The sequence below is a fragment of the Physcomitrium patens genome, chromosome 14, assembly GCF_059467195.1.
Source record: "Physcomitrium patens ecotype Gransden chromosome 14, ASM5946719v1, whole genome shotgun sequence".
Lineage (NCBI taxonomy): Eukaryota > Viridiplantae > Streptophyta > Bryopsida > Funariales > Funariaceae > Physcomitrium > Physcomitrium patens.
This window is the reverse complement of record NC_143423.1, coordinates 15031575-15050287: the sequence shown is the minus strand read 5'-3', so window position 1 is coordinate 15050287 and position 18713 is coordinate 15031575. Positions and strand designations below refer to the sequence as shown.

Sequence of the window (18713 nt, the reverse complement as noted above, 5' to 3'; positions counted from 1 at the left end):
ATTTGGATTTTATATAATATAACTAAGGCTAGCAATTTTGGCTAGTTCGTGCAATTGATGTAACATCTATGATTCAAAATTTGAAACTATTTGGATTATTAGGTATGCTAAGTGTATACAAAATTTTGAGATAATCTAATGGTGTAATTTAGAGATATGTGGTTTTTAGCACAACAAGATTTTGGAAGTTGGCAGTTTGGGGTTAAATAGGATTTCTATGATATCTAGAGATCTATTCATTGGATCAAGATGAAATTTGGCATGGTATTGAAGGACTTGAAGATCAAGTTGCATATCAATTTTGAATCAAAGTTAACAATTATAAAAGAAAAAATTACTATTGGAATTTTTGCTCCACTTTTCAAGTTGGTGGCCGAGTGACATCAGTGCAATTTTTGGAGGTTTTTTCACAGTCTATAAGTTGGATTGGACTGAAAATTCTTAAGCATATAAAAGACTTACATTGACAATTGCATGCAAATTTTACATCAAGTAGACAATCAGATTAGAATTTACAGCTTGTTAAAGCTCACTAATTAGAATTGGGGCTTATAAGAAAAATCTAAATTACTTAAATATGAAAGTAATAAGATAATTGAGGTTTATATGTGATTGAGGATACTAAGAAGAGTATTATTTTTAGTACTTTTGAATCAGAATTTGAATTATATTCTTTTCATATAGATGAAACCTATTAGGATTTTTTGGATGTTTGTGAAATACAACCTCACCTTCCACAACTAGGTGCCCAATGTGTTCCGACAACACAATGAGCAAGACAACATGTAATATGATAATGGCAAAGAGATGGAATATAAAATAGACATACATGAAGTAAATATATCTAATTATGCTTTTCATAGAAGGTTTGAGGATAAATAAATGAGTGTTCAATTTGCACATTACTTTTGAGCTAGGACTATTATAAAGGCTCAAGTAAAATTGAAAGTCCTTAATGAACATATTTTCATACTTGTTGATTCTAAATTTTAATTTAATATGATATCAAGGAGGATTTATGAAATAAACATTGATTTATTGATATTAACTATAAATGGTTCTCAAATGTCGCTAATAATGAACAAGGTGATTTATATGGAGCATGTAGAAGAGTTAGGACAAGAATTAGAAATATGGAGGTGGAAAAAAATTTCTTAATGTAAAACTCCATTACTTATCTAGTGAATTGAAAGTTTTCATATATCATGACTATGAGGATGGATACCAAGGTTTTAAATGATGACTTTCACTATGCAAGGATTAAGAACTATGATGAAAAAAAGCCAGTGCAATTTTTTATTATATGACTAGATCATGAATAAAATAGAGACCAATTGAGAAAAGCTTCTTTTAGGACCAATGAAGAGTTTTTGGATTTCTAAGGAGCACCCTTATAATATGGAAGTACAAGAGTATAAGTGAATTCTTTATATATATACTTTCTAATGTAGATATTTTTGAATGTAAATTTTTGGATTTGACAACTTTGGAAGTTTTAAAATTCTAAAAAATTGAAGACTTAAGTCACATGTATAAGAGTTGGGTGAAGAAATATGAAAAAAAAAATTAAAAATTGGATGTGATTTCAAATAGTGAGTGCATTTCAGAGGTTATTAAAAAAAATAATTTAAAAATGATTATATAAAGGTTTTAGAAAGAATGGCTTTGCATATGGATGGAGATAGAGCTAATGTTATTATAGAGCTTTATTCAAGGTAAATATATGAAGAAGTTTTGGAGTTTTTAAAGAGGCTTGGAATAGTTGATAGTCATGTGATATTTTAAGAAGCTATAGTACATATTAAGTATAAAATTGTGGCCAAGATGGTGAAGCCCATGGCAACCTAATTGCTTCAAGATACCAAAGAGTACATCAAACAAGCTACCATAGAGCCGAGATTGAAGGATTGAAGAAGAATTGATTATAAATTTATCAAGAAGTCTTTGGACAAGTTGAAGGTTGGAAAAGGTGATTTTTTAATTAAAGTAGAGAGGAAGAAGTTTCTAAAGATGCTTTCCAAGTATGGTAAGGCTTTTGCCAAAGAAGTCTAAAGCACTTAGATTCATTTAAGACATGCAACCAATCAACAAGATTATTATAAAGAATATGGAATATAAACCACTAGTAGATGAAGTAGCAAAAGCTTTTGCAAGACATACCATTTATTCTAATAGAGATTTATACTTGACTTATGATCAATTTTAATTAGCAGAGGAGAATAGAGATATAACCACTATGAAGACTCTTTTGAGTTTAATATGCATGTATATTTTATCACAAAGTAAAACTAATTTGGTGGTTCATATATAAAATGCAATAAACCAAATTTCAAGGAAATTTGTGCCAATGAAGATCATATCATTTTTGGATGATGCTCCTATCAAGGGTTATAAGAAAGAGGCTAAGAATTTCACTTTGAAAGAAAATAGATGCTGTATATTTGTAAAAAAATATATTGAAGATGTAGAACATATTTTGAAGAGACTTGAAGAGAAAAATCTCACTATATTCTTTGAAAAGTCTAAATTTAGATTTTGAAAAATTATTGTAGTTAGAAATTTATGTAAAAGTTATAGAAAAAAATCAAATTTAGATAAAGTAGATGTTATAGTAAGGATGAAAGCATATAGCAGGATCAATACGATAAAAAGATTTTTTGATACTTGTGTATTTTATCATATATGGATTCTTCATTATACTCATATTGCAAAGTCTTAATATTTATTATTGAAAAAATAGAAGAAGTTTGTATGAAGTGAGGAATAAGAATTGGCTATGGATGGATTAAATGTGGTTTTAAAATCACTACTAATATTAAGGCAAGTAGACTATAATTGTAAAAGATCAATAATAATGAAAATTGGCATAAGTTCTATAGTAATTGGATGGACTATTAGACAAGATGATAAGAAAGGTAATGAATTTGTAATTAAGTTTAGAACAAGGATTCTTACTAAAAGGCAAAGAATTTATTCACAAGTTAAAAGAGAGATTTGAGGTAAATTTACTATATTAAAAGCTAAAAAAAGTATTTAATAGGTACTTATGTAGTATTAGAGATCAATTGCTTGCCTTTGTTTAGAATGATTTTCAATTGTACTACATTAGATATCACTATGCTTAAATGGGTTATTTTTATTAAGTCTTTAAATCCTATTTTGGTAGAAGTCATAGAAAAAAAGAATTTGGTGGAGGATATGTTGTCTAAGACTAAGTACTCAAGGAAAAAAAATGCTTGCACAAGAAGAAGATAGAGACTTGGTCCAAGACTTTGCATTTTCTACAAGTAGAAGAGACTAAGGTAATGAGATTCTACCCTTCAAAATTAATTTTTATAAAGGGATGTTGAGAGGCATTGGCTTATATTTGAGTAAATAGAGATGTAAGAAGATTGGCTAGATAATACCTTTAAAGATATTAGGTGCCAATGCTATAACTATCTTTTACATGATAGGTTCTTGTGGAAGAAGCCAAAAAAGAGAGATGGTGTGCTATTGAGAGTGGTCAATGATTTTGAGATCAAATAAAAAATATTAGATAAATTTTATAATATATAATAGGCTAAAAATATAAGATTTTGGACTACCTATACTAAGATCAAAGAATACTATTGATAGAAGGACTTATACAAAGATGTGGAGGAATTTGAGCTACCTGCACCAAGATCAAAGAATTCTATTGGTAGAAAGGCTTATACAAGGATATAGAAGAGTTTGTGAGTTCTTATAAAGAGTATCAATTATGATTCAAATTAAAGTTATGAATCCAAATTTCACTATTCAATGAATTGATGCCACACAAGAAGTTCAAGAGGTGGAATGGACGAACTTCCAATTGGGTAATTGCTATATAAATTTAAATATTCATGTTTGAAGTTCAATTAATTTTAAGCCTTTCAAGAAATAGTTACCAATATTAATAAAATAATTCAATAAAATTTACTATGGACTTTTAAGGCTATTTTTATGGTCTCTAATTAAAAATAAAAATAAAAGTGGGACTAAAGAGAGATAAAAGTGAAGGTACCTTGATAACGCCAAAGAATTAAGAGCAGCAAATCCTTTCTACTCCAAAATTTTTCAAAAATTGTGATTAGCTTCAAATTAAATGAATTTTAGTTTATTTCAAATTTAACTAAAAGTTTTTCTTGATCCAATAAATTTAAATTCAATCTAGTACATAAGCCGTAAAAAATGCTCCTTCAAAGTTGAGTGACTAATATTGCCATGGCAGGAAACCTCCCTCCACTTAGAAATTAACTAAAACCTCAATTCATCTTTAAATTCACAAAAAATTATTCCATTAGAAGCTCAGCTTAAAAATTTACGTATTTCTAAAATTTCACAATAATCCAATTAGGAAGCACTGAGAAATGCCTTTTCAAAGGTGGATGATCTAAACTACGAAGGTAGCCAACCTCCGCGCACTCAAAATTCTACCAAAATTTCGCCCTTACTCCAAATTGAGCAATCCTTATCTTATTAGAAACCTAATGCCAACAATTACAATTAATAAATATTTTACATTGAAATTCATGAATTGAAGGAAATCCAATGCTCTTTTTATCCTTTATGTCCTATCAATCTACTTGCCATTCATTTTCAATGGGTGATTGATTTAATTACTATGCTAATAGAGCTTTGAGGTATAAAGTATTTAATTTTGGCAAAAGATGGAATCTCCAATTATGTAAAAGAGAGGACATTGAAATCCAAGTCTATGGAGGTAGTGTATTAGTTTATTTTTGAGGATATTATATATTATTATGGAAGCATTGAAAGAATGAAAGGAGATTAAGGTAAGCTTGATGTAGCAGATGTACATGATTTCTTCATAAGATATGAGGTACAATTCAAGTTAACTACCTCTTATAACTCCAAAGCCAACAATAAGAGTGAAAAGCAACACCTTCCAATAATTCAAGCTTTGGTCAATGTATGTAAGAATCAACCAAAGTTGTGACCTAGGCTTTTGTCATTTATTTTATGGATAAATAGGACTACTCATAGCACAATTACTTGCTATATGCTAGTGGAATTGATATTAGGACAAAAGTCTTTAATGCCCACAAAAAAATATATTCCTTCTTGATTGTTTTTGTCTTAGAAGATAGCATTGATAGGCAAAGATTGTTAGAATTTTGAATGTTCTAATTAAAGAATTTTTTCAAAAATTATTAAGTTGTTATAAAGAGACTTAAGGTAGTAAGGTTGAACAATAAAAAAAGTTTGATAAAACTCATTGATTTAAGCCTAAATCAATTAAAGAAAGTGATTGGAATTTGATTCATGATAGTAATTTGATACGCCAATATTCTATTTTTTGTAAGTTTGTACAACATTGGTTTTGACCATATGTGGTATTTGAAGTACATGATAATACAACTTATTTTCTTCAAGAGTTAGATAGGATAGCATTGAAGACTAGGATTGTAGGAAAGCAAATTAAAGACTTTAAGCAAGAAGATGGAATGAATTATATAGAGGATTTAGAGGCTTTTGAACCTTAATATTTTGATCAATGGTTGTGAAAAATATAAATCTACTATAATTATAATCTAAATAATATGAATATGTCAAAATAGGTAAAAGTAGATTAACTTTATAATACATTGTAAAGAAGCTTTCTAAAAGGTTTTAAGACAATGTTTTAACTTTACATGTATTTGTAGTTGATTGGTAGGTTAGAAACTTGGTCAAAAAACTAACCACGTACCATATGCATTAATAACTTGTGAAATAAGCTAACTATGTGATATCTACATAGAAAACTTGCCTTACAAGTTAAGATATGTGTCATGCAAAGCCAACATGTTTTTGGAGATTTTATAGTACGTCACTACATAGATCCTAGGTAGATAGTATATATAAAGGCAAGAGTGAAGCCTTCTTTACTCTTGTCAATTCCTTTCTTACTTCTAATCTAGTTTCAAAAGTCTTTAGTCTCCTTGTCTTTTGGCAATAGCCACTCTAAATTCCTTTTTAATATACATACTTCTTTATTTCAATTTTTTCATATTGTTTTGATAGAATTTCATTTGTTTATTTGCTTTCATCAAATTCTTTTCCTTAAAAATGGTTCAAAAATGATATGGATCACAATGGTATTGTGGTCTAATTCTTTGGCATATACAACAATATGTGCAAGTTTGGACGAGGTGACTATTGTGATGCACTTAATTTAAATGCATCCAAGATATTTAGAAAGTAATAAACTTTACTTGTAGGAGAAAAAGAATATAGTACTAATATATTTAATAAATTTGAATGAAATTTAAAATAAGAGATTATTGGCTTCAATAGATTATTTAATCTTTGAAGGTATTTTCTTTTAAAATAGATATTCGATTCTATAGTAATTCAAGGAATGTATTAGAAGATTAAGATAAAATTTTTAGACTCAAATGGATGTTTATATTTTTTTTTCTTTTATTTTTTATTTTTTTATTTTTTTTATTTTTTGGCTTAGATAGGAATGTGTGAGAGGAGGGTCATTGGAATATTGAAGTAGCAAGTTTCAAGACAAGTTTGGAATTTTTGAAGCCACTTACTAAATTTTTATTTTTTTGTATTTAAATTTAGAAGATAGCTAAATCTTGTTATTAACTTTTTAATAAGCCTTAGCATACTATGAGCCCAAATTCTACCACTCTGTAAAACTAGTACTATACAACAAATTTGAGAAGTAGAATAAAAAACTTCCAATTGTATAATTTCTAAATTAATTTAAATATAGGTGCTTATAATTCAATTTAACTAATTATCTTCTAAGCAATGGTTATTAATGTTAATTAATATTTTATTATATAAATAAATAAATAAAATTTTATTTATTTATTTATTTATTTTAATATATAAAAATTATAATAATAATAATTTATTGATTTATTTTAGTGTATAAAATTTATCATGTATATAGAACATAAATAAAATAAAATAAAAGTGAAGTAGAAGTAGAAGCAAAGTAAAAGTAAAAATGGAAAAGAAAATAAGAATGAAATAAAAGTAAAAAATAGAGATAAAAATAAAAGTAAAGAAAAAATTGAAATAAATTTAAAGTTAAAATTTGGAAGTTAAAATTCGAGTTAAGGTTAAGTCAAAAGTCTGAAGGTGAAGAGTAAAAAGAAAAAAAATACAAGGTAAAGATGGAAAAAACTAACTTCATGCATGCTCTACTTGAGGGCAGTAGACCTCCTTCTACTCCAAAATCTACCAAAGTTGAGTAATTGAAAATGCCATGGTGGCCTACTCCTTTCACTTGTAAATTCACCAAAAATTCAAATCGGCTTCAATTTCTATGAAATCAGTGAACTTAAAAGTTCAGCTCATAAACCTTGGTTTTTTCAAAATTTCAGAATAATTCAATCACAAGGCACTGAGAGATGCCTTTTTTAAATTATTGCCAAGGCATCAGATCCCCTTGCACTCAACAATTCATCAAAAATTTGTTCTAATTCCAAATCAAGCTTGTTGGAAAGTTGATAATAAGAAATATGTATTCAAAAACTTTATTTTCAAAATAAAGAAAAAAACCACAAATTGATTGAGAAAAATCCAAGACTCTTTAAATCCCTTTGACTATTGAAGTGTGTGGGAACCACTAATTCTAATGGAATGCCTTCTAAATCACAAATTTGCTCTTCACCACAAAAAAGAAATACCAAGAGCTTGGGAAATCAAGCCCTCTTATACAAGTGAGTTGAGGTTCATGGAAGGCCTCTACATCTCCACCCTTGATTTCTAGGATCCTTAATCTAGATCTACAACCTTCATTCATCCAAGAACTGATTTCGTTATTAAAGCTGATGGCTATTGTAAGTGGTCAAAAAAGCACTTGTTGATAAATCTAACTTCATCATTTTGTTCAAAACATCTTTTTATGCTAAGATCGACTATTCACATGCCCCTGTCCATGGTCATATGTAATTTTTATAAAGATATTTATCTTTGAAGATTTTAGCAATTATTGAAAACTCCATAAAAAATCACATCTTCATGGCTCCACTTGTATTTTGGTAGAGAGGGTACTGATCTTATTTTCTTCACTCCATGAGGTCATTCCAATGCCACTATTGTATTTGAAAGGTTTCGATTAATTAAAACAAATATACAATAGGTTTCGATTAATCTATTATAAAGACATCATTTGAACCCTTAATCTTTCATTTATCTTTTTTTTTATACATCCAAATTGTATGCTCTTTGTAGATTTATTTTTTTTAATAGATCTTAGTTTGATTTAATTGATCAAAAAGTCTGCATATCAAATGTAGAAGGTACCTATTCTGAATGGTAATCTTATTAAATCATTGATAATCTACACATATCCATAATAATTCATCTTTTTTCTTCACTAGAAAGATAAAAGCACATATAGGAGATTTTAAATGGCGTATGTAATTTTTTTTTAAGGTTCTTTGAGTTCCTTGAGTTCAACAAACTTATTTTGTAATAAATTGTAGATTGATCCAAATAATACTTGAGTTCTTTTTTAAAAAAATTAATTGAAAAATTATGTAGAAAATATTTTTTAAAAATATCCACATTCTTTTTCTCAAAAATATCTTGCAATACCTTTTGAAATCTTTCTACAATTACAAATCAATGTTTCATGAATTATCATCTCATCCACCTATAGCCTCATCCAGTCATCTATTGGAATTTCTTACAGCGAGTATGTTGATGACGAGCTAGATGAAGGTTGTAATTGTAGAGTAGCTACTACTCCAGGTCGAGTGGTTGATCTGGTGGAGTACAACAGCCAAGTAAAAATTGAGATGATCTTGCAAATGGTAGCATAGAGCATTAATGACTGGAGCAGCTACAACAGTTTTGTGCTTGTTAACACTTGGTTGATTGATGGTGTTCACTTCTTAAGCCGCTATAAAACTAAAGCCGGGCAACAAGCTGCCTTTAAGATGGTGTCCAGAGTACTTCAGAGAAACATGAAAGAGTCTGACAATTGAGAATGGTATCACCTTGTTTAAGAGCAAGAGTATTACAGGAAGCTGCCGAGTTTCCAGTTCTAGCTACTCACATGGTTATTTTATTTTTTTTTTGTCTTTTTCCAGAGGGTTGACAATATTCTCAACATCCTGGCTACCACATAATTTTTCTACAGTCTAAACTGCACTACTTGATCTATGAAGAGCCTCCACCTTCAACAACAAGCTTCAATGCCGAGCAACAACCTTTGCATAACACTAATGCTACTATCGTATTAGCACTCACTTGCCGATCAGATTGGTCATCAATTGAACCCCCATCCGATAGCAACGTCACCTATGATCAACCGTAAGCAACAGCCAATGTGCTAAATTATCTATGGTAATGCAATCATGGCAAGATGTGCGCTCTGATACATAATGAGGGCAACACCAAGCTCTTCTTCCTTGCAATCTCTTGTTGGAGTCTACTGCACCAAACGATCAACTGCCCAGCGGAGCAGTGAGGGTAGAATGATCGATACTAGCCGATGTTGGTATCAACTAATAACTAAAAGAAGAGCAAAAATTGGTGTAGACTCACCACCACTGCAACACAGCATTTGCAGAATCCAATGTGGGAAAGAGGGAGCAAAACCTACACCATCCAGCCAAAACTCCAACTCCACCTCTTCGTGTACAACTCACTAGAAGGTGAGCAACGAGGACATATGCAATCAAACCGTTCTAACAGCGAAGCACACAGCAGAACGTCAACGCACTAGTCAAAGATGAGCCACCAAGGTCTCGAGAAGTGGAAGCAGCGCGATCGTGTATTGCCTAATTGCAAGTTGGAGATACATGTCGAGGCAGCTCGGCAGTTCCTGCAGTCCAGAAAACGTGACTCGAACCTTCTAGCGGCCACAACTCCACATAGAGAAGTTGTCTGGGTATGTGTGTTCTATATCATGGCATTGCTCCACTTGACACTCCGCCGCAGTCACCAGGAGCAACAAGGAAGAAAAATCTAGACAAGGCTAGTAACTGCCGAAGCTAGCGGCCGCAGCCAGCAACACAATCGCCGTCAAACAAGGGGAGACAGCAACGCCCTGTCACACGCAACTCTGCCGCAGGAAGAAGGTGCCTTTAATCTGCACTTTAATAGCTCCAAAACAAGGATACGTCGTCGGCAACAATACTACTAAGACTACCCAACAACGGCACCTAACCACCATAAGTAGACACGATCTGAAACAGCCTCCTCCCACAACAGGAAGCTAGTAACCGATCCACGCCACCAACAGAACTGATCACAAAAGAAAAAAAATAAGATGGCACTGCTACACCGCAGCATTCTAACTGAAAAACCATCTATTACTTCTACATGTACAAAATTAATTTTCTTTATCAAAATATAATATGTCTTTTAATCAATTCATTGTTAAAAAAAAAAAAAAAAAAAAAAAAAACAAGATAAGAATCCTAAATCTAGCAAAATAAAGACTTTGTGATTTTTAGATCCTAAACAAATATCAATCATAAAACAAAGAAAGGGTTTTGAGAAAAAAACAAGACCTTCACTAAGTATTGTATGAAATTCTACTTACATGGTTTATGTTATTATTAGACATTTTTTTTTTTTCTAATACATTATCTTCTTTAACAACCTTATTCCTCATTTTGTGGTTGCACTACTTTAAAAAATATTGAGAAATGTGTCTAAATTCTCTATAATATAAGCATAATCCTTTTCAACAATAATAAGTTTATTTTTTGTTTAATAAGAGGTTTAAAACATATTGCATCAATTTACATGTCTTCTATTTTTAAATAAATGTATTGATAAGATGTTGATGTTGCCATTAAATTTTAAAAATTTTGAGGTTCAATTATGCAATTCTTATATCAAATCTCAAAAAGTCAATTATCACACTACTTAGCAAAGTCAATTGCATGACTCAATATTTAATAATTGAATAATTTTAGCATTAATTATTTTTATTTTATATTATAATCTATAAAAAAATTTACCAATAAATGTAGCATCATTTTATTTAATATCAATTGCAAGTTGATAAAATTATATAGCATATAATATTATTAATCAATTATTTTATTATGAAATATAAATCTTATTACTTGTAATATAAATTTCATCATGTTTTTATACATGAATTGAAATTCTACCAAAAAAGCCTCTAAATTATCTAATATTAAATCATGTTATTCAAGAAAAGATAAAAATTATAATAAAACAAAACTTAAAAGTAATGTTTCAATAAATCTAACTTGTGATCATAGAATTGAATAGCTTTGAGCTTGAAGTTCAATCACTAATTAAATTTAATTCATGAATACTTTAAATTTTAAATTTATACCATCAAACTCAAGCAAGATAATTTTTGGTTCTTTAATACTTAAATGGTATTCTAGTATAGGAGAAGTAATATGATTTGATATAGATGTTGAAGTAATTCCAATCATCTCAATATCTTTATTTTTTTTCAATCTTATTGTTCTTTGTAGTAATAAATTGAATTAATGCATTAGAAAGTTTAATTTCTTCATTTTTTCTTGCATTTTTGCCATTGCATTCTTCATTTCAACAAATTTTTATAAAATAATATAATAATAAAAATATCTATTTTTACTCAAAATAAATAGAACAAGGATTTAAATTTTTTTTTAAAAAAATCTAAGAACAATATTAGTTTAAAAGTGGATAATCCATAACTTCTAATATACTTATATCTTTTCAAGACAAAGGGATATTTAACTCTTAATCAAGAAAAGACAAAGCTATCATATTATACGTATCCTCTTATAAATCTATCAAGGATAAGAATTCATAGAACATAAACAAAAAATGATGAAAAAAATAAATATATATATTTATATATATATATTCAAAAAGAAACTAGAATGGCTATTGCCAAAAAATTCTTGAAATCAAACTAAAAAACTAGATATTCTTGAAACTAAACTAAACAATTAAAGATTCTTGAAACTAGATTAGAAGTAAGAAACGAAAATAGACATGTATAAGAACAAAGTCATGTCTATGAATAAGTAGATATTATCAAATTTATCTACTTATAGCTACTTCTACTATCTATAATGTAATTATTTCTATCATCTAGGTAATTATATGAATAAATATGCATATTTATGATAAAAAATATAATTATTTTTTAAGGTATTTTTTATATTTATTTAGAATAAATTTAGAAATAATTATATTATCTTTAAATCTATTATAGATAAAATATCTATAGATAAGATTTGTTTAGATCAATTTTTTATTTTTTATATTACTATAATTTTAAGAGAATGTTAAATAGATCCAAGTTTTTATTAAATCAATCCACCCATCTTAGCCATCATAAAAAAAAAAAAAATCTAAATTTATTTTTCCATTATTAGATCTACAACCAATAAAAATCAACGATATTCATTATAATTATCATATTCTTCATTAAGTGTGGATCTATTTAACATTCTTTTAATTTTATATCTAAAAATGTTAGTGATATAAATAAAGTAGAAAGAATGTCATAGCCAATGAAACTTGGTAATGGTCTTTTCAAGTAATTTAATGAGATATTTCTAAACCAAATTCATTTGTTATTTTTTTATTCTTTAATCATATCTAATCCAAAATAAATTATCATAAAATATATTAATAAAAATTAAGCAAACTTAATGCATATATAAATTCAATACAGAATAAAATGTACCTAAAATATGATGGAAGTTTAGTTGCACTTAAAAATTGTGCAACCTTGGAATTAATGTTGAAAATAAAAGCAGCAGGAGGAGGAGGCAGCGGCCGAGCTGAGATGAATTAAACCATAGTCGCTTCACACACACCCCCTCCATGGTTTTTGTAAGTGTCATGTCGCTCAGGGATGACAAACAAAAGGTTCAAACAACAACAAGCGCTCTGGCTCTGGCTCAAATTTCCTTGGTAGATACCTCCGTCCTCGTTAGTTGGTGTGCTCGATTCCTAATATATTAAGGGGCCTTTGTTATCAGGTGAACATGGTTCGAAATCACTTCCGGAAAAATCCACATACTTCTCGACTTGAAGTTCTGACAAAAGATGTTGTCTACTATCCCTGGATCCTATGTACGAATCGGTAGCAAACGCGCACCTAATACGCAGCATCCGCTCTCGTAGTGAAGTAGAAGCTAATTCGAGTTGGTTCTGCTCCCTCCATCGATATTAATCTTTTCATTTGTGGCTCTTACTTTCTGCTATAATTGTGTTTAATATTTATAAACTATGTGTTTCTATATTGCACATCGAATCTTGGATTGGTAATTATATCACATAAATTTCAGATGCTCATACTATTGAAAGGATAGATAAATAAACATTATTAAAATAAACTGAAATTCAAAACTGAAAGAAAACCCTACGGGTTTGATTAGCTGGGAATACAATCCGGAGCAGAAGCCTCTTTAGGAAACATCAAAGTCGATGCATCGCGAGGACAGTTCTGCATGAACATTGCAACATATCATCACTGATATCATGCGCTAGTTCAGGACCATGAAGATAGGTTGTAGCAACTCGGGGAGTGATGGCGCATGAGTAAATACAAGCACATTTCTCAGATCTCGGCGATTAATTGAGAAATACAACTCAGTTTATCTCCGAGGAAACATGGAATTCAAATGATGGAGCTGTTAACATGAGTTTGAGAATCCTGTCACTGCAGCATCCCGTCTGGTTGACAATCGTAGAAATTGAAAGAATGGCTAGACTCTGGTTGATTTTACCATTAGTCCTAACTCGATTCACCAAATGTGGGTAAATACTTTGCACCAAATCGCAAAAAAATTCTCAATGCTAACGATTCCACTCTCCGACGAGAAACTGGACTAAATTTAGAATAGATGATTTTATAGTTTATCCCTAAAAAACCATCTCACATGGAGAACTGTTCTTGGATTCTCTCATCCTTGATTATCATTGATCGTTCAGCCTTCAACACGTTTGCCGTAGGAAGGGACTATCCGAAAGTTGAACTGCAGCATCCCCGTGCATGCTGATAAAAACTCATTACATCTGTGTGAGGTGGTGAAGTGTGCACGAAATAGATCATGATGGCCAGCCGCACAAATAACGAATCTCAGCATCGGACCACATGCGGGGATGCCCGCGCGGAGAATGCTCTTGCGTATTGCGGAGGATGGCACCCTCTCATGTGCACCTGCAATGAATCTGGTTTGAATGTCCGTCGACAGATCCTGAACATGCATCACGATTTGTATGTTAGAAACTGCGAAATCGAAAAAACTTGTAACTCTGTTGACGATACTGTGCTTTACGTAGCGATGAAATTCAATGCACCAGTGTAACATTCATGGTAATGACAGTAGAGTAACCTGTGATCATTTCTCAATCTGAAAGTGGACCCCACACGCAAACCACACAAAAAGCGAATTAGCACATGTCTGTGTCCGAGACTTACGAGCATTCCTGAAGGATGTCGCTGAAGTTCGGTGGCGGTAAACAATCAGTGGTGGCCTCTTGCAGAGCCTTCTCCCAGTCCAAAGTCGTCAATCCAGGTACAAGCGGCCTGCAGTCAGATAGGACGCATATAGTTTAGCGCGACAGCTTTCAATGCCACGATTCTACCTTCTAACAAGCTTAGCGGCATACAAAAATACGGGATTCAAGGCGAATAGTAAATGTACAAGGCGTAAATTGACCTACATCTCTTCTCTTGCACTGTAGTTGATGCGCTTCTTCACAATTGTTTTCTCCGGTGAAGGAGTACAGGCCACGGAATCCTTATCTGGGCATAGGGAGATGGCAGCAAGCGAGCTAAAGCCCCTCACTGCATCCCTGCTGAAAGACCGCACCAATGGTGGGGATGCAAGTGGAATAGAATTTCTGGGAGTTCTCCTCGGGGTGATCTGCACTGGTTTTGTGTCATTGGTTCCCTTGTGAAAACCGGGAGGAAGAGGCTTTGATGATGCGATTGTCTTCAGCTTCGAAAGAGTGTTCCCTGTTTTCGCTCTGCACAAGACAGGAGGAAAGGAGTTAACCTCACTCGATGACGAAAACCACGCCAGAATGGGAAGGAAAAAGACTAGTGGAATAGCTTCTGAAATAAAAAAGATGAGCTTACCTGGCTACTGCTGGTAGAGGGGTGTCAACTTCTGCTTCTGCGGGCCCGCTGGGTGCGTCAGATGTCAAACCTTCAAGCACGGCAATATGCAAACCAGGTGTTTTCTCAGACAGTATTCCTTGATCCGTTCTCAAATCCCGTGGTTCAGGGTATGGTTGTGAAGCCTGTTCACTGACAATTGTCTTGATGGTACAAACGTCCCCACCCCCGTCAGTTTGTGCATGAGGACTTGCAACCTCCGTAACGTTCTGAACAGTCATCGGTGACGGATAATGCATACACTCCTCTGGCGGTAAAATCTCCTTTATCTCAAGAGAAACACGTGCTTTGCTCTGCACTGCCAGTGATTGACGGGTCTCTTGATGGGAACCTTCAACGTGAGTTGATCTAATCTCTTTGTAAGGCGACTTAGTTCGGTACGGCGAGTTATGCTTGGATTCTGGAATCTTTGTGGATGCCCCTTCACATGTATTGTAAGGGATCCGCTTACCCTTGCTGCTTCCTCCAGTCCACCGAGCCCAGAGTAGTCTGATCAGCTGCGAAGTGGACTGTTCAACCTCCTCTTTGTCGATCTGCACTTCTTTTAACTCGTTAAGGCTGGAGGGGCTTGGGCTTTTTGACCGGCTGTCTCTCCAGAATGAATTATCTTCGTGAGTGCTGTGGGTGTTTGGTGGAAGTTCCATATGCACCGCTGTAAAATCTTCAGTAGAGACTGAATTCACATTCGACGAGTTTCGAGTTCGAAAGAGACTCTTTCTGATTTCTTTCTCCCACAGTCTCTTTGTTCCACCGGGAGAGAATGGCAGTTCCGTCGACGACTTGAGGGACGGACTTGGAGGGGTATGTACACCATGAACTGTTGACGACTTCGTCATCACAACGAGGTTGACGTCCTTTACAGGTTTGATGCTGTCGACGGTCATTTTAGGACGTGGAGAGATTTCGGTATCAGAAGACGACAGGCAGAAGTCTGACTTCTCCACATCCATTATTTCTTGGTCCGCATATAGAGTGGGTAGGCTCTGGGAAATAACAGCCGATACACCTCTCAAACTTTTGACCTCCTCCAAATTTGCACCAGAGTTTCGAACCAAGCAGTTCAATTTATCGCCAATGCGTCGGTTCTCTCCACTTTCAAGAGCTCCAAAATGCACATCACCGATGATCGTGTCTTGCTTCGAGGTTACATTGTCGAGTAACATTGTTGGAGAGCTTTGCATACTTTTGTTCGAATGCCTGCTGTGAACATCGCACGACTTTCCTGCAATTTCGTTGCAACAATAGATATTAAGCTAGAATTAGATAACAAAACCCTCAAACGAAGCTCATAAACGCTTACAAAACAGCTCAACATTCAGTGGTAGACTTTAAGTTGACATAGGCATCCTTAAAAAAAACTATCGTCAGCCAAGTTTTTGAAGGTTGAAATCTCACTTTCATTAGTGTCAATCAATTCTGAAGCTCTCAAGACGTACTCTCCAGAACCGCATAGGGGATGGATCACATCGTCATCACTCAAGTCGTTCCAGATAAATGTCTTACTGTAAGTCCTGCGCAATGGAAGCAAAAACAGTTAAGTCAGAGTTTAGAGCCAGGACTTAATCTGACAAGTCTGGCTTTGTCGATGCATTTGACTTGAACGTTACGAAAAAATCGATTGAAGTTCCGTCGCAAGTGAATTAAATTAGAAAAGAACCTCTTGTAGGACCATGAAAACGAGTCGTTGATGCCATGACCACGGAGCCTGGTGAGTCGCTCCTTCACATCTGCGACGGAAGAAACACTTAAAATTATGCATCAGTTTTCTTAGATATATAAAGAAACCTGGAAATCAGAGGTGTTCTTACATCAATGCAGATGCAGCGAATTCTCAAAGAAGTTGGAGTTAAAAGCAGACCAATGAAGTCTTGGAAACACTATATTTCAAAGCAATCAAGATTATTGGGTCTTAAAATCTGTTGACAGAGATCATCGCTGGTTACGTCGAATAAAACTACCAGATTAGGAATGTACTAACCTCTCAGACGGAGGCCACCTTGGTCGGACGCATACTCAACGTCGATTATGTGGGGATGCTCAAGTTTGCCATTCCAGCTGAGCTGATAAAGAACTTGCGCGCTCAAGAAATTTTCCTCAAAAGCCATAATTTCTTCGACTCAGAGTGCAGAAGATAGAGTTGCAAATCAAGATGCAAGCTCTGTGGGTGATGTCTGCTGTTATTGGGAAGTTTGGGATCGCTACGGACTGGAGAATGAAGTTGGGACTACATACAAGGCGCGATTCGGAAGGACGCCAGCAAACTCCTCCCTCGCTCTTGTAGATTTCCCACGTCGTTTGATCTCCTAGGCTCAAATTCTACTCAATCAGGATTGGGGCATAGACGGTTCCGAACAAACTGAGGATTTATAATGCAATGTTTGGTGATGAACTTAGATGTTCTATGATGTGAGTGTTATGATATACTAGATCATTTCAGGCTTAGTGTGGCAGGTTTTTAGGAAACATGTAGGCGTGAATAGCAAATCATTAGGGTCGCTAATTGAGTGGACTAAGTAGCTTGACAATGGTGGAGGATGGCGCTGCCAATATTTTGCAATCACGCGACATAACTGCCTCAATGCTGGCAAACGAGCTCAGAGAATTTCATCAAAAGGACCCCCAAGCGCGTGGGCCTTGAGAGATGTATCGATAGTGAGGAATCTAGATATGCACTACAAGTTCAATAATCTAACGATCTAGAGCCTACACCTAATCACAAAATTCCACAAGATAAAAAAGATATAATCATCACAGAATTTCCTACGAACTCAATCCTCCAGCATAATCCAAGTGCTCATCGCTATCCACAAATTGCGAAGCCTGGCTGAAGAACAACAACAACAACAACTTGGGACAAACCCAACTCGCGATGATAACAACCCGAGTGCAGTGCAAAAGCAAAAGGCTGCCTAAATTCAAACGCGGCAGCCGATGAAGAAGTGCAATCAGAGCCGCGAGCTAATTCTGCTCAATATCGAGACGAACTTATGGCTAAGTCATGCGCTCCCTACACACAAGAGAGAGAACGCAAAGCACAGAAGCGTGGAACCAATAACCCTTGCTCCCGACGCTCACAACTGCGAAATCATTGGATGGCTACTTCTGACCTCGACCGATCGCAATGAACACGAAGTAGGCTGGGACAAAAGAAGACGAAGAAGGCGTGAAGAGTTGAGAGCCTCTCTCGCAATGCAGCTGAGCTAATGGGCTTGACTGACTACGACGAAGCTCTCTCTCCGCCCCTACGACCATAACTGGGAGGAGGAGCAGCAGCGGCAGCCTTATAAGCTCCCTCTCCCTGCATTGATGAGGAATCATCTTGTCCTCATCACCACCTCCCTCCCCTTCGACCAGTTTATGGCGCTAGTCGCCATGACTCTCGCTCTCTCGCTCTCACTCTCACACTTACCCGGCCCAGTTTACCTAAGTCCACCCAGTCCACCCTTGGGATTCTATTCCCACGCCACGGTTATGGATCCCTCCCGCCCCTTTCTGTTGTTGTTGTTGTTTTTTTTATGCACTTTGTTGTTGTACCCGTTTGTGGGAAAGTCCACACTTGACCGTGGCCTTGTCTGGAGCTGGCCGGGAGAATTGACCTCAGTTGTCA

The 18713-nt window shown here is 33.9% G+C and overlaps 1 protein-coding gene across 1 annotated transcript; it reads right to left on the bottom strand.

Moving 5' to 3' along the window:
* Window positions 1–13558: 13558 nt before the first annotated feature.
* Window positions 13559–18351, bottom strand: SOK1 (Protein SOSEKI 1). The gene is made up of 7 exons (XM_024537875.3): window positions 17085–18351; window positions 16764–16833; window positions 16502–16617; window positions 15068–16328; window positions 14650–14955; window positions 14405–14512; window positions 13559–14180 (listed from the first exon to the last, which is right to left on the bottom strand). The coding sequence occupies exons 1-7, from the start codon at window positions 17209–17211 to the stop codon at window positions 14063–14065; spliced, it is 2106 nt and encodes a 701-aa protein (XP_024393643.1). The 5' UTR covers window positions 17212–18351; the 3' UTR covers window positions 13559–14062.
* Between the last annotated feature and the right edge of the window lie 362 nt (window positions 18352–18713).

Bases quoted from the DNA above. Each gene is read 5' to 3' on its own strand.
- SOK1 (XM_024537875.3), bottom strand. From the start codon at position 17,211: ATGGCTTTTGAGGAAAATTTCTTGAGCGCGCAAGTTCTTTATCAGCTC. The intron at 16,329-16,501 runs GTGAGATTTCAA...ACGAAATTGCAG, and splicing joins ATTGATTGACACTAATGAAA to GAAAGTCGTGCGATGTTCAC. The intron at 14,181-14,404 runs GTAAGTCTCGGA...ATGCATGTTCAG, and splicing joins GACATCCTTCAGGAATGCTC to GATCTGTCGACGGACATTCA.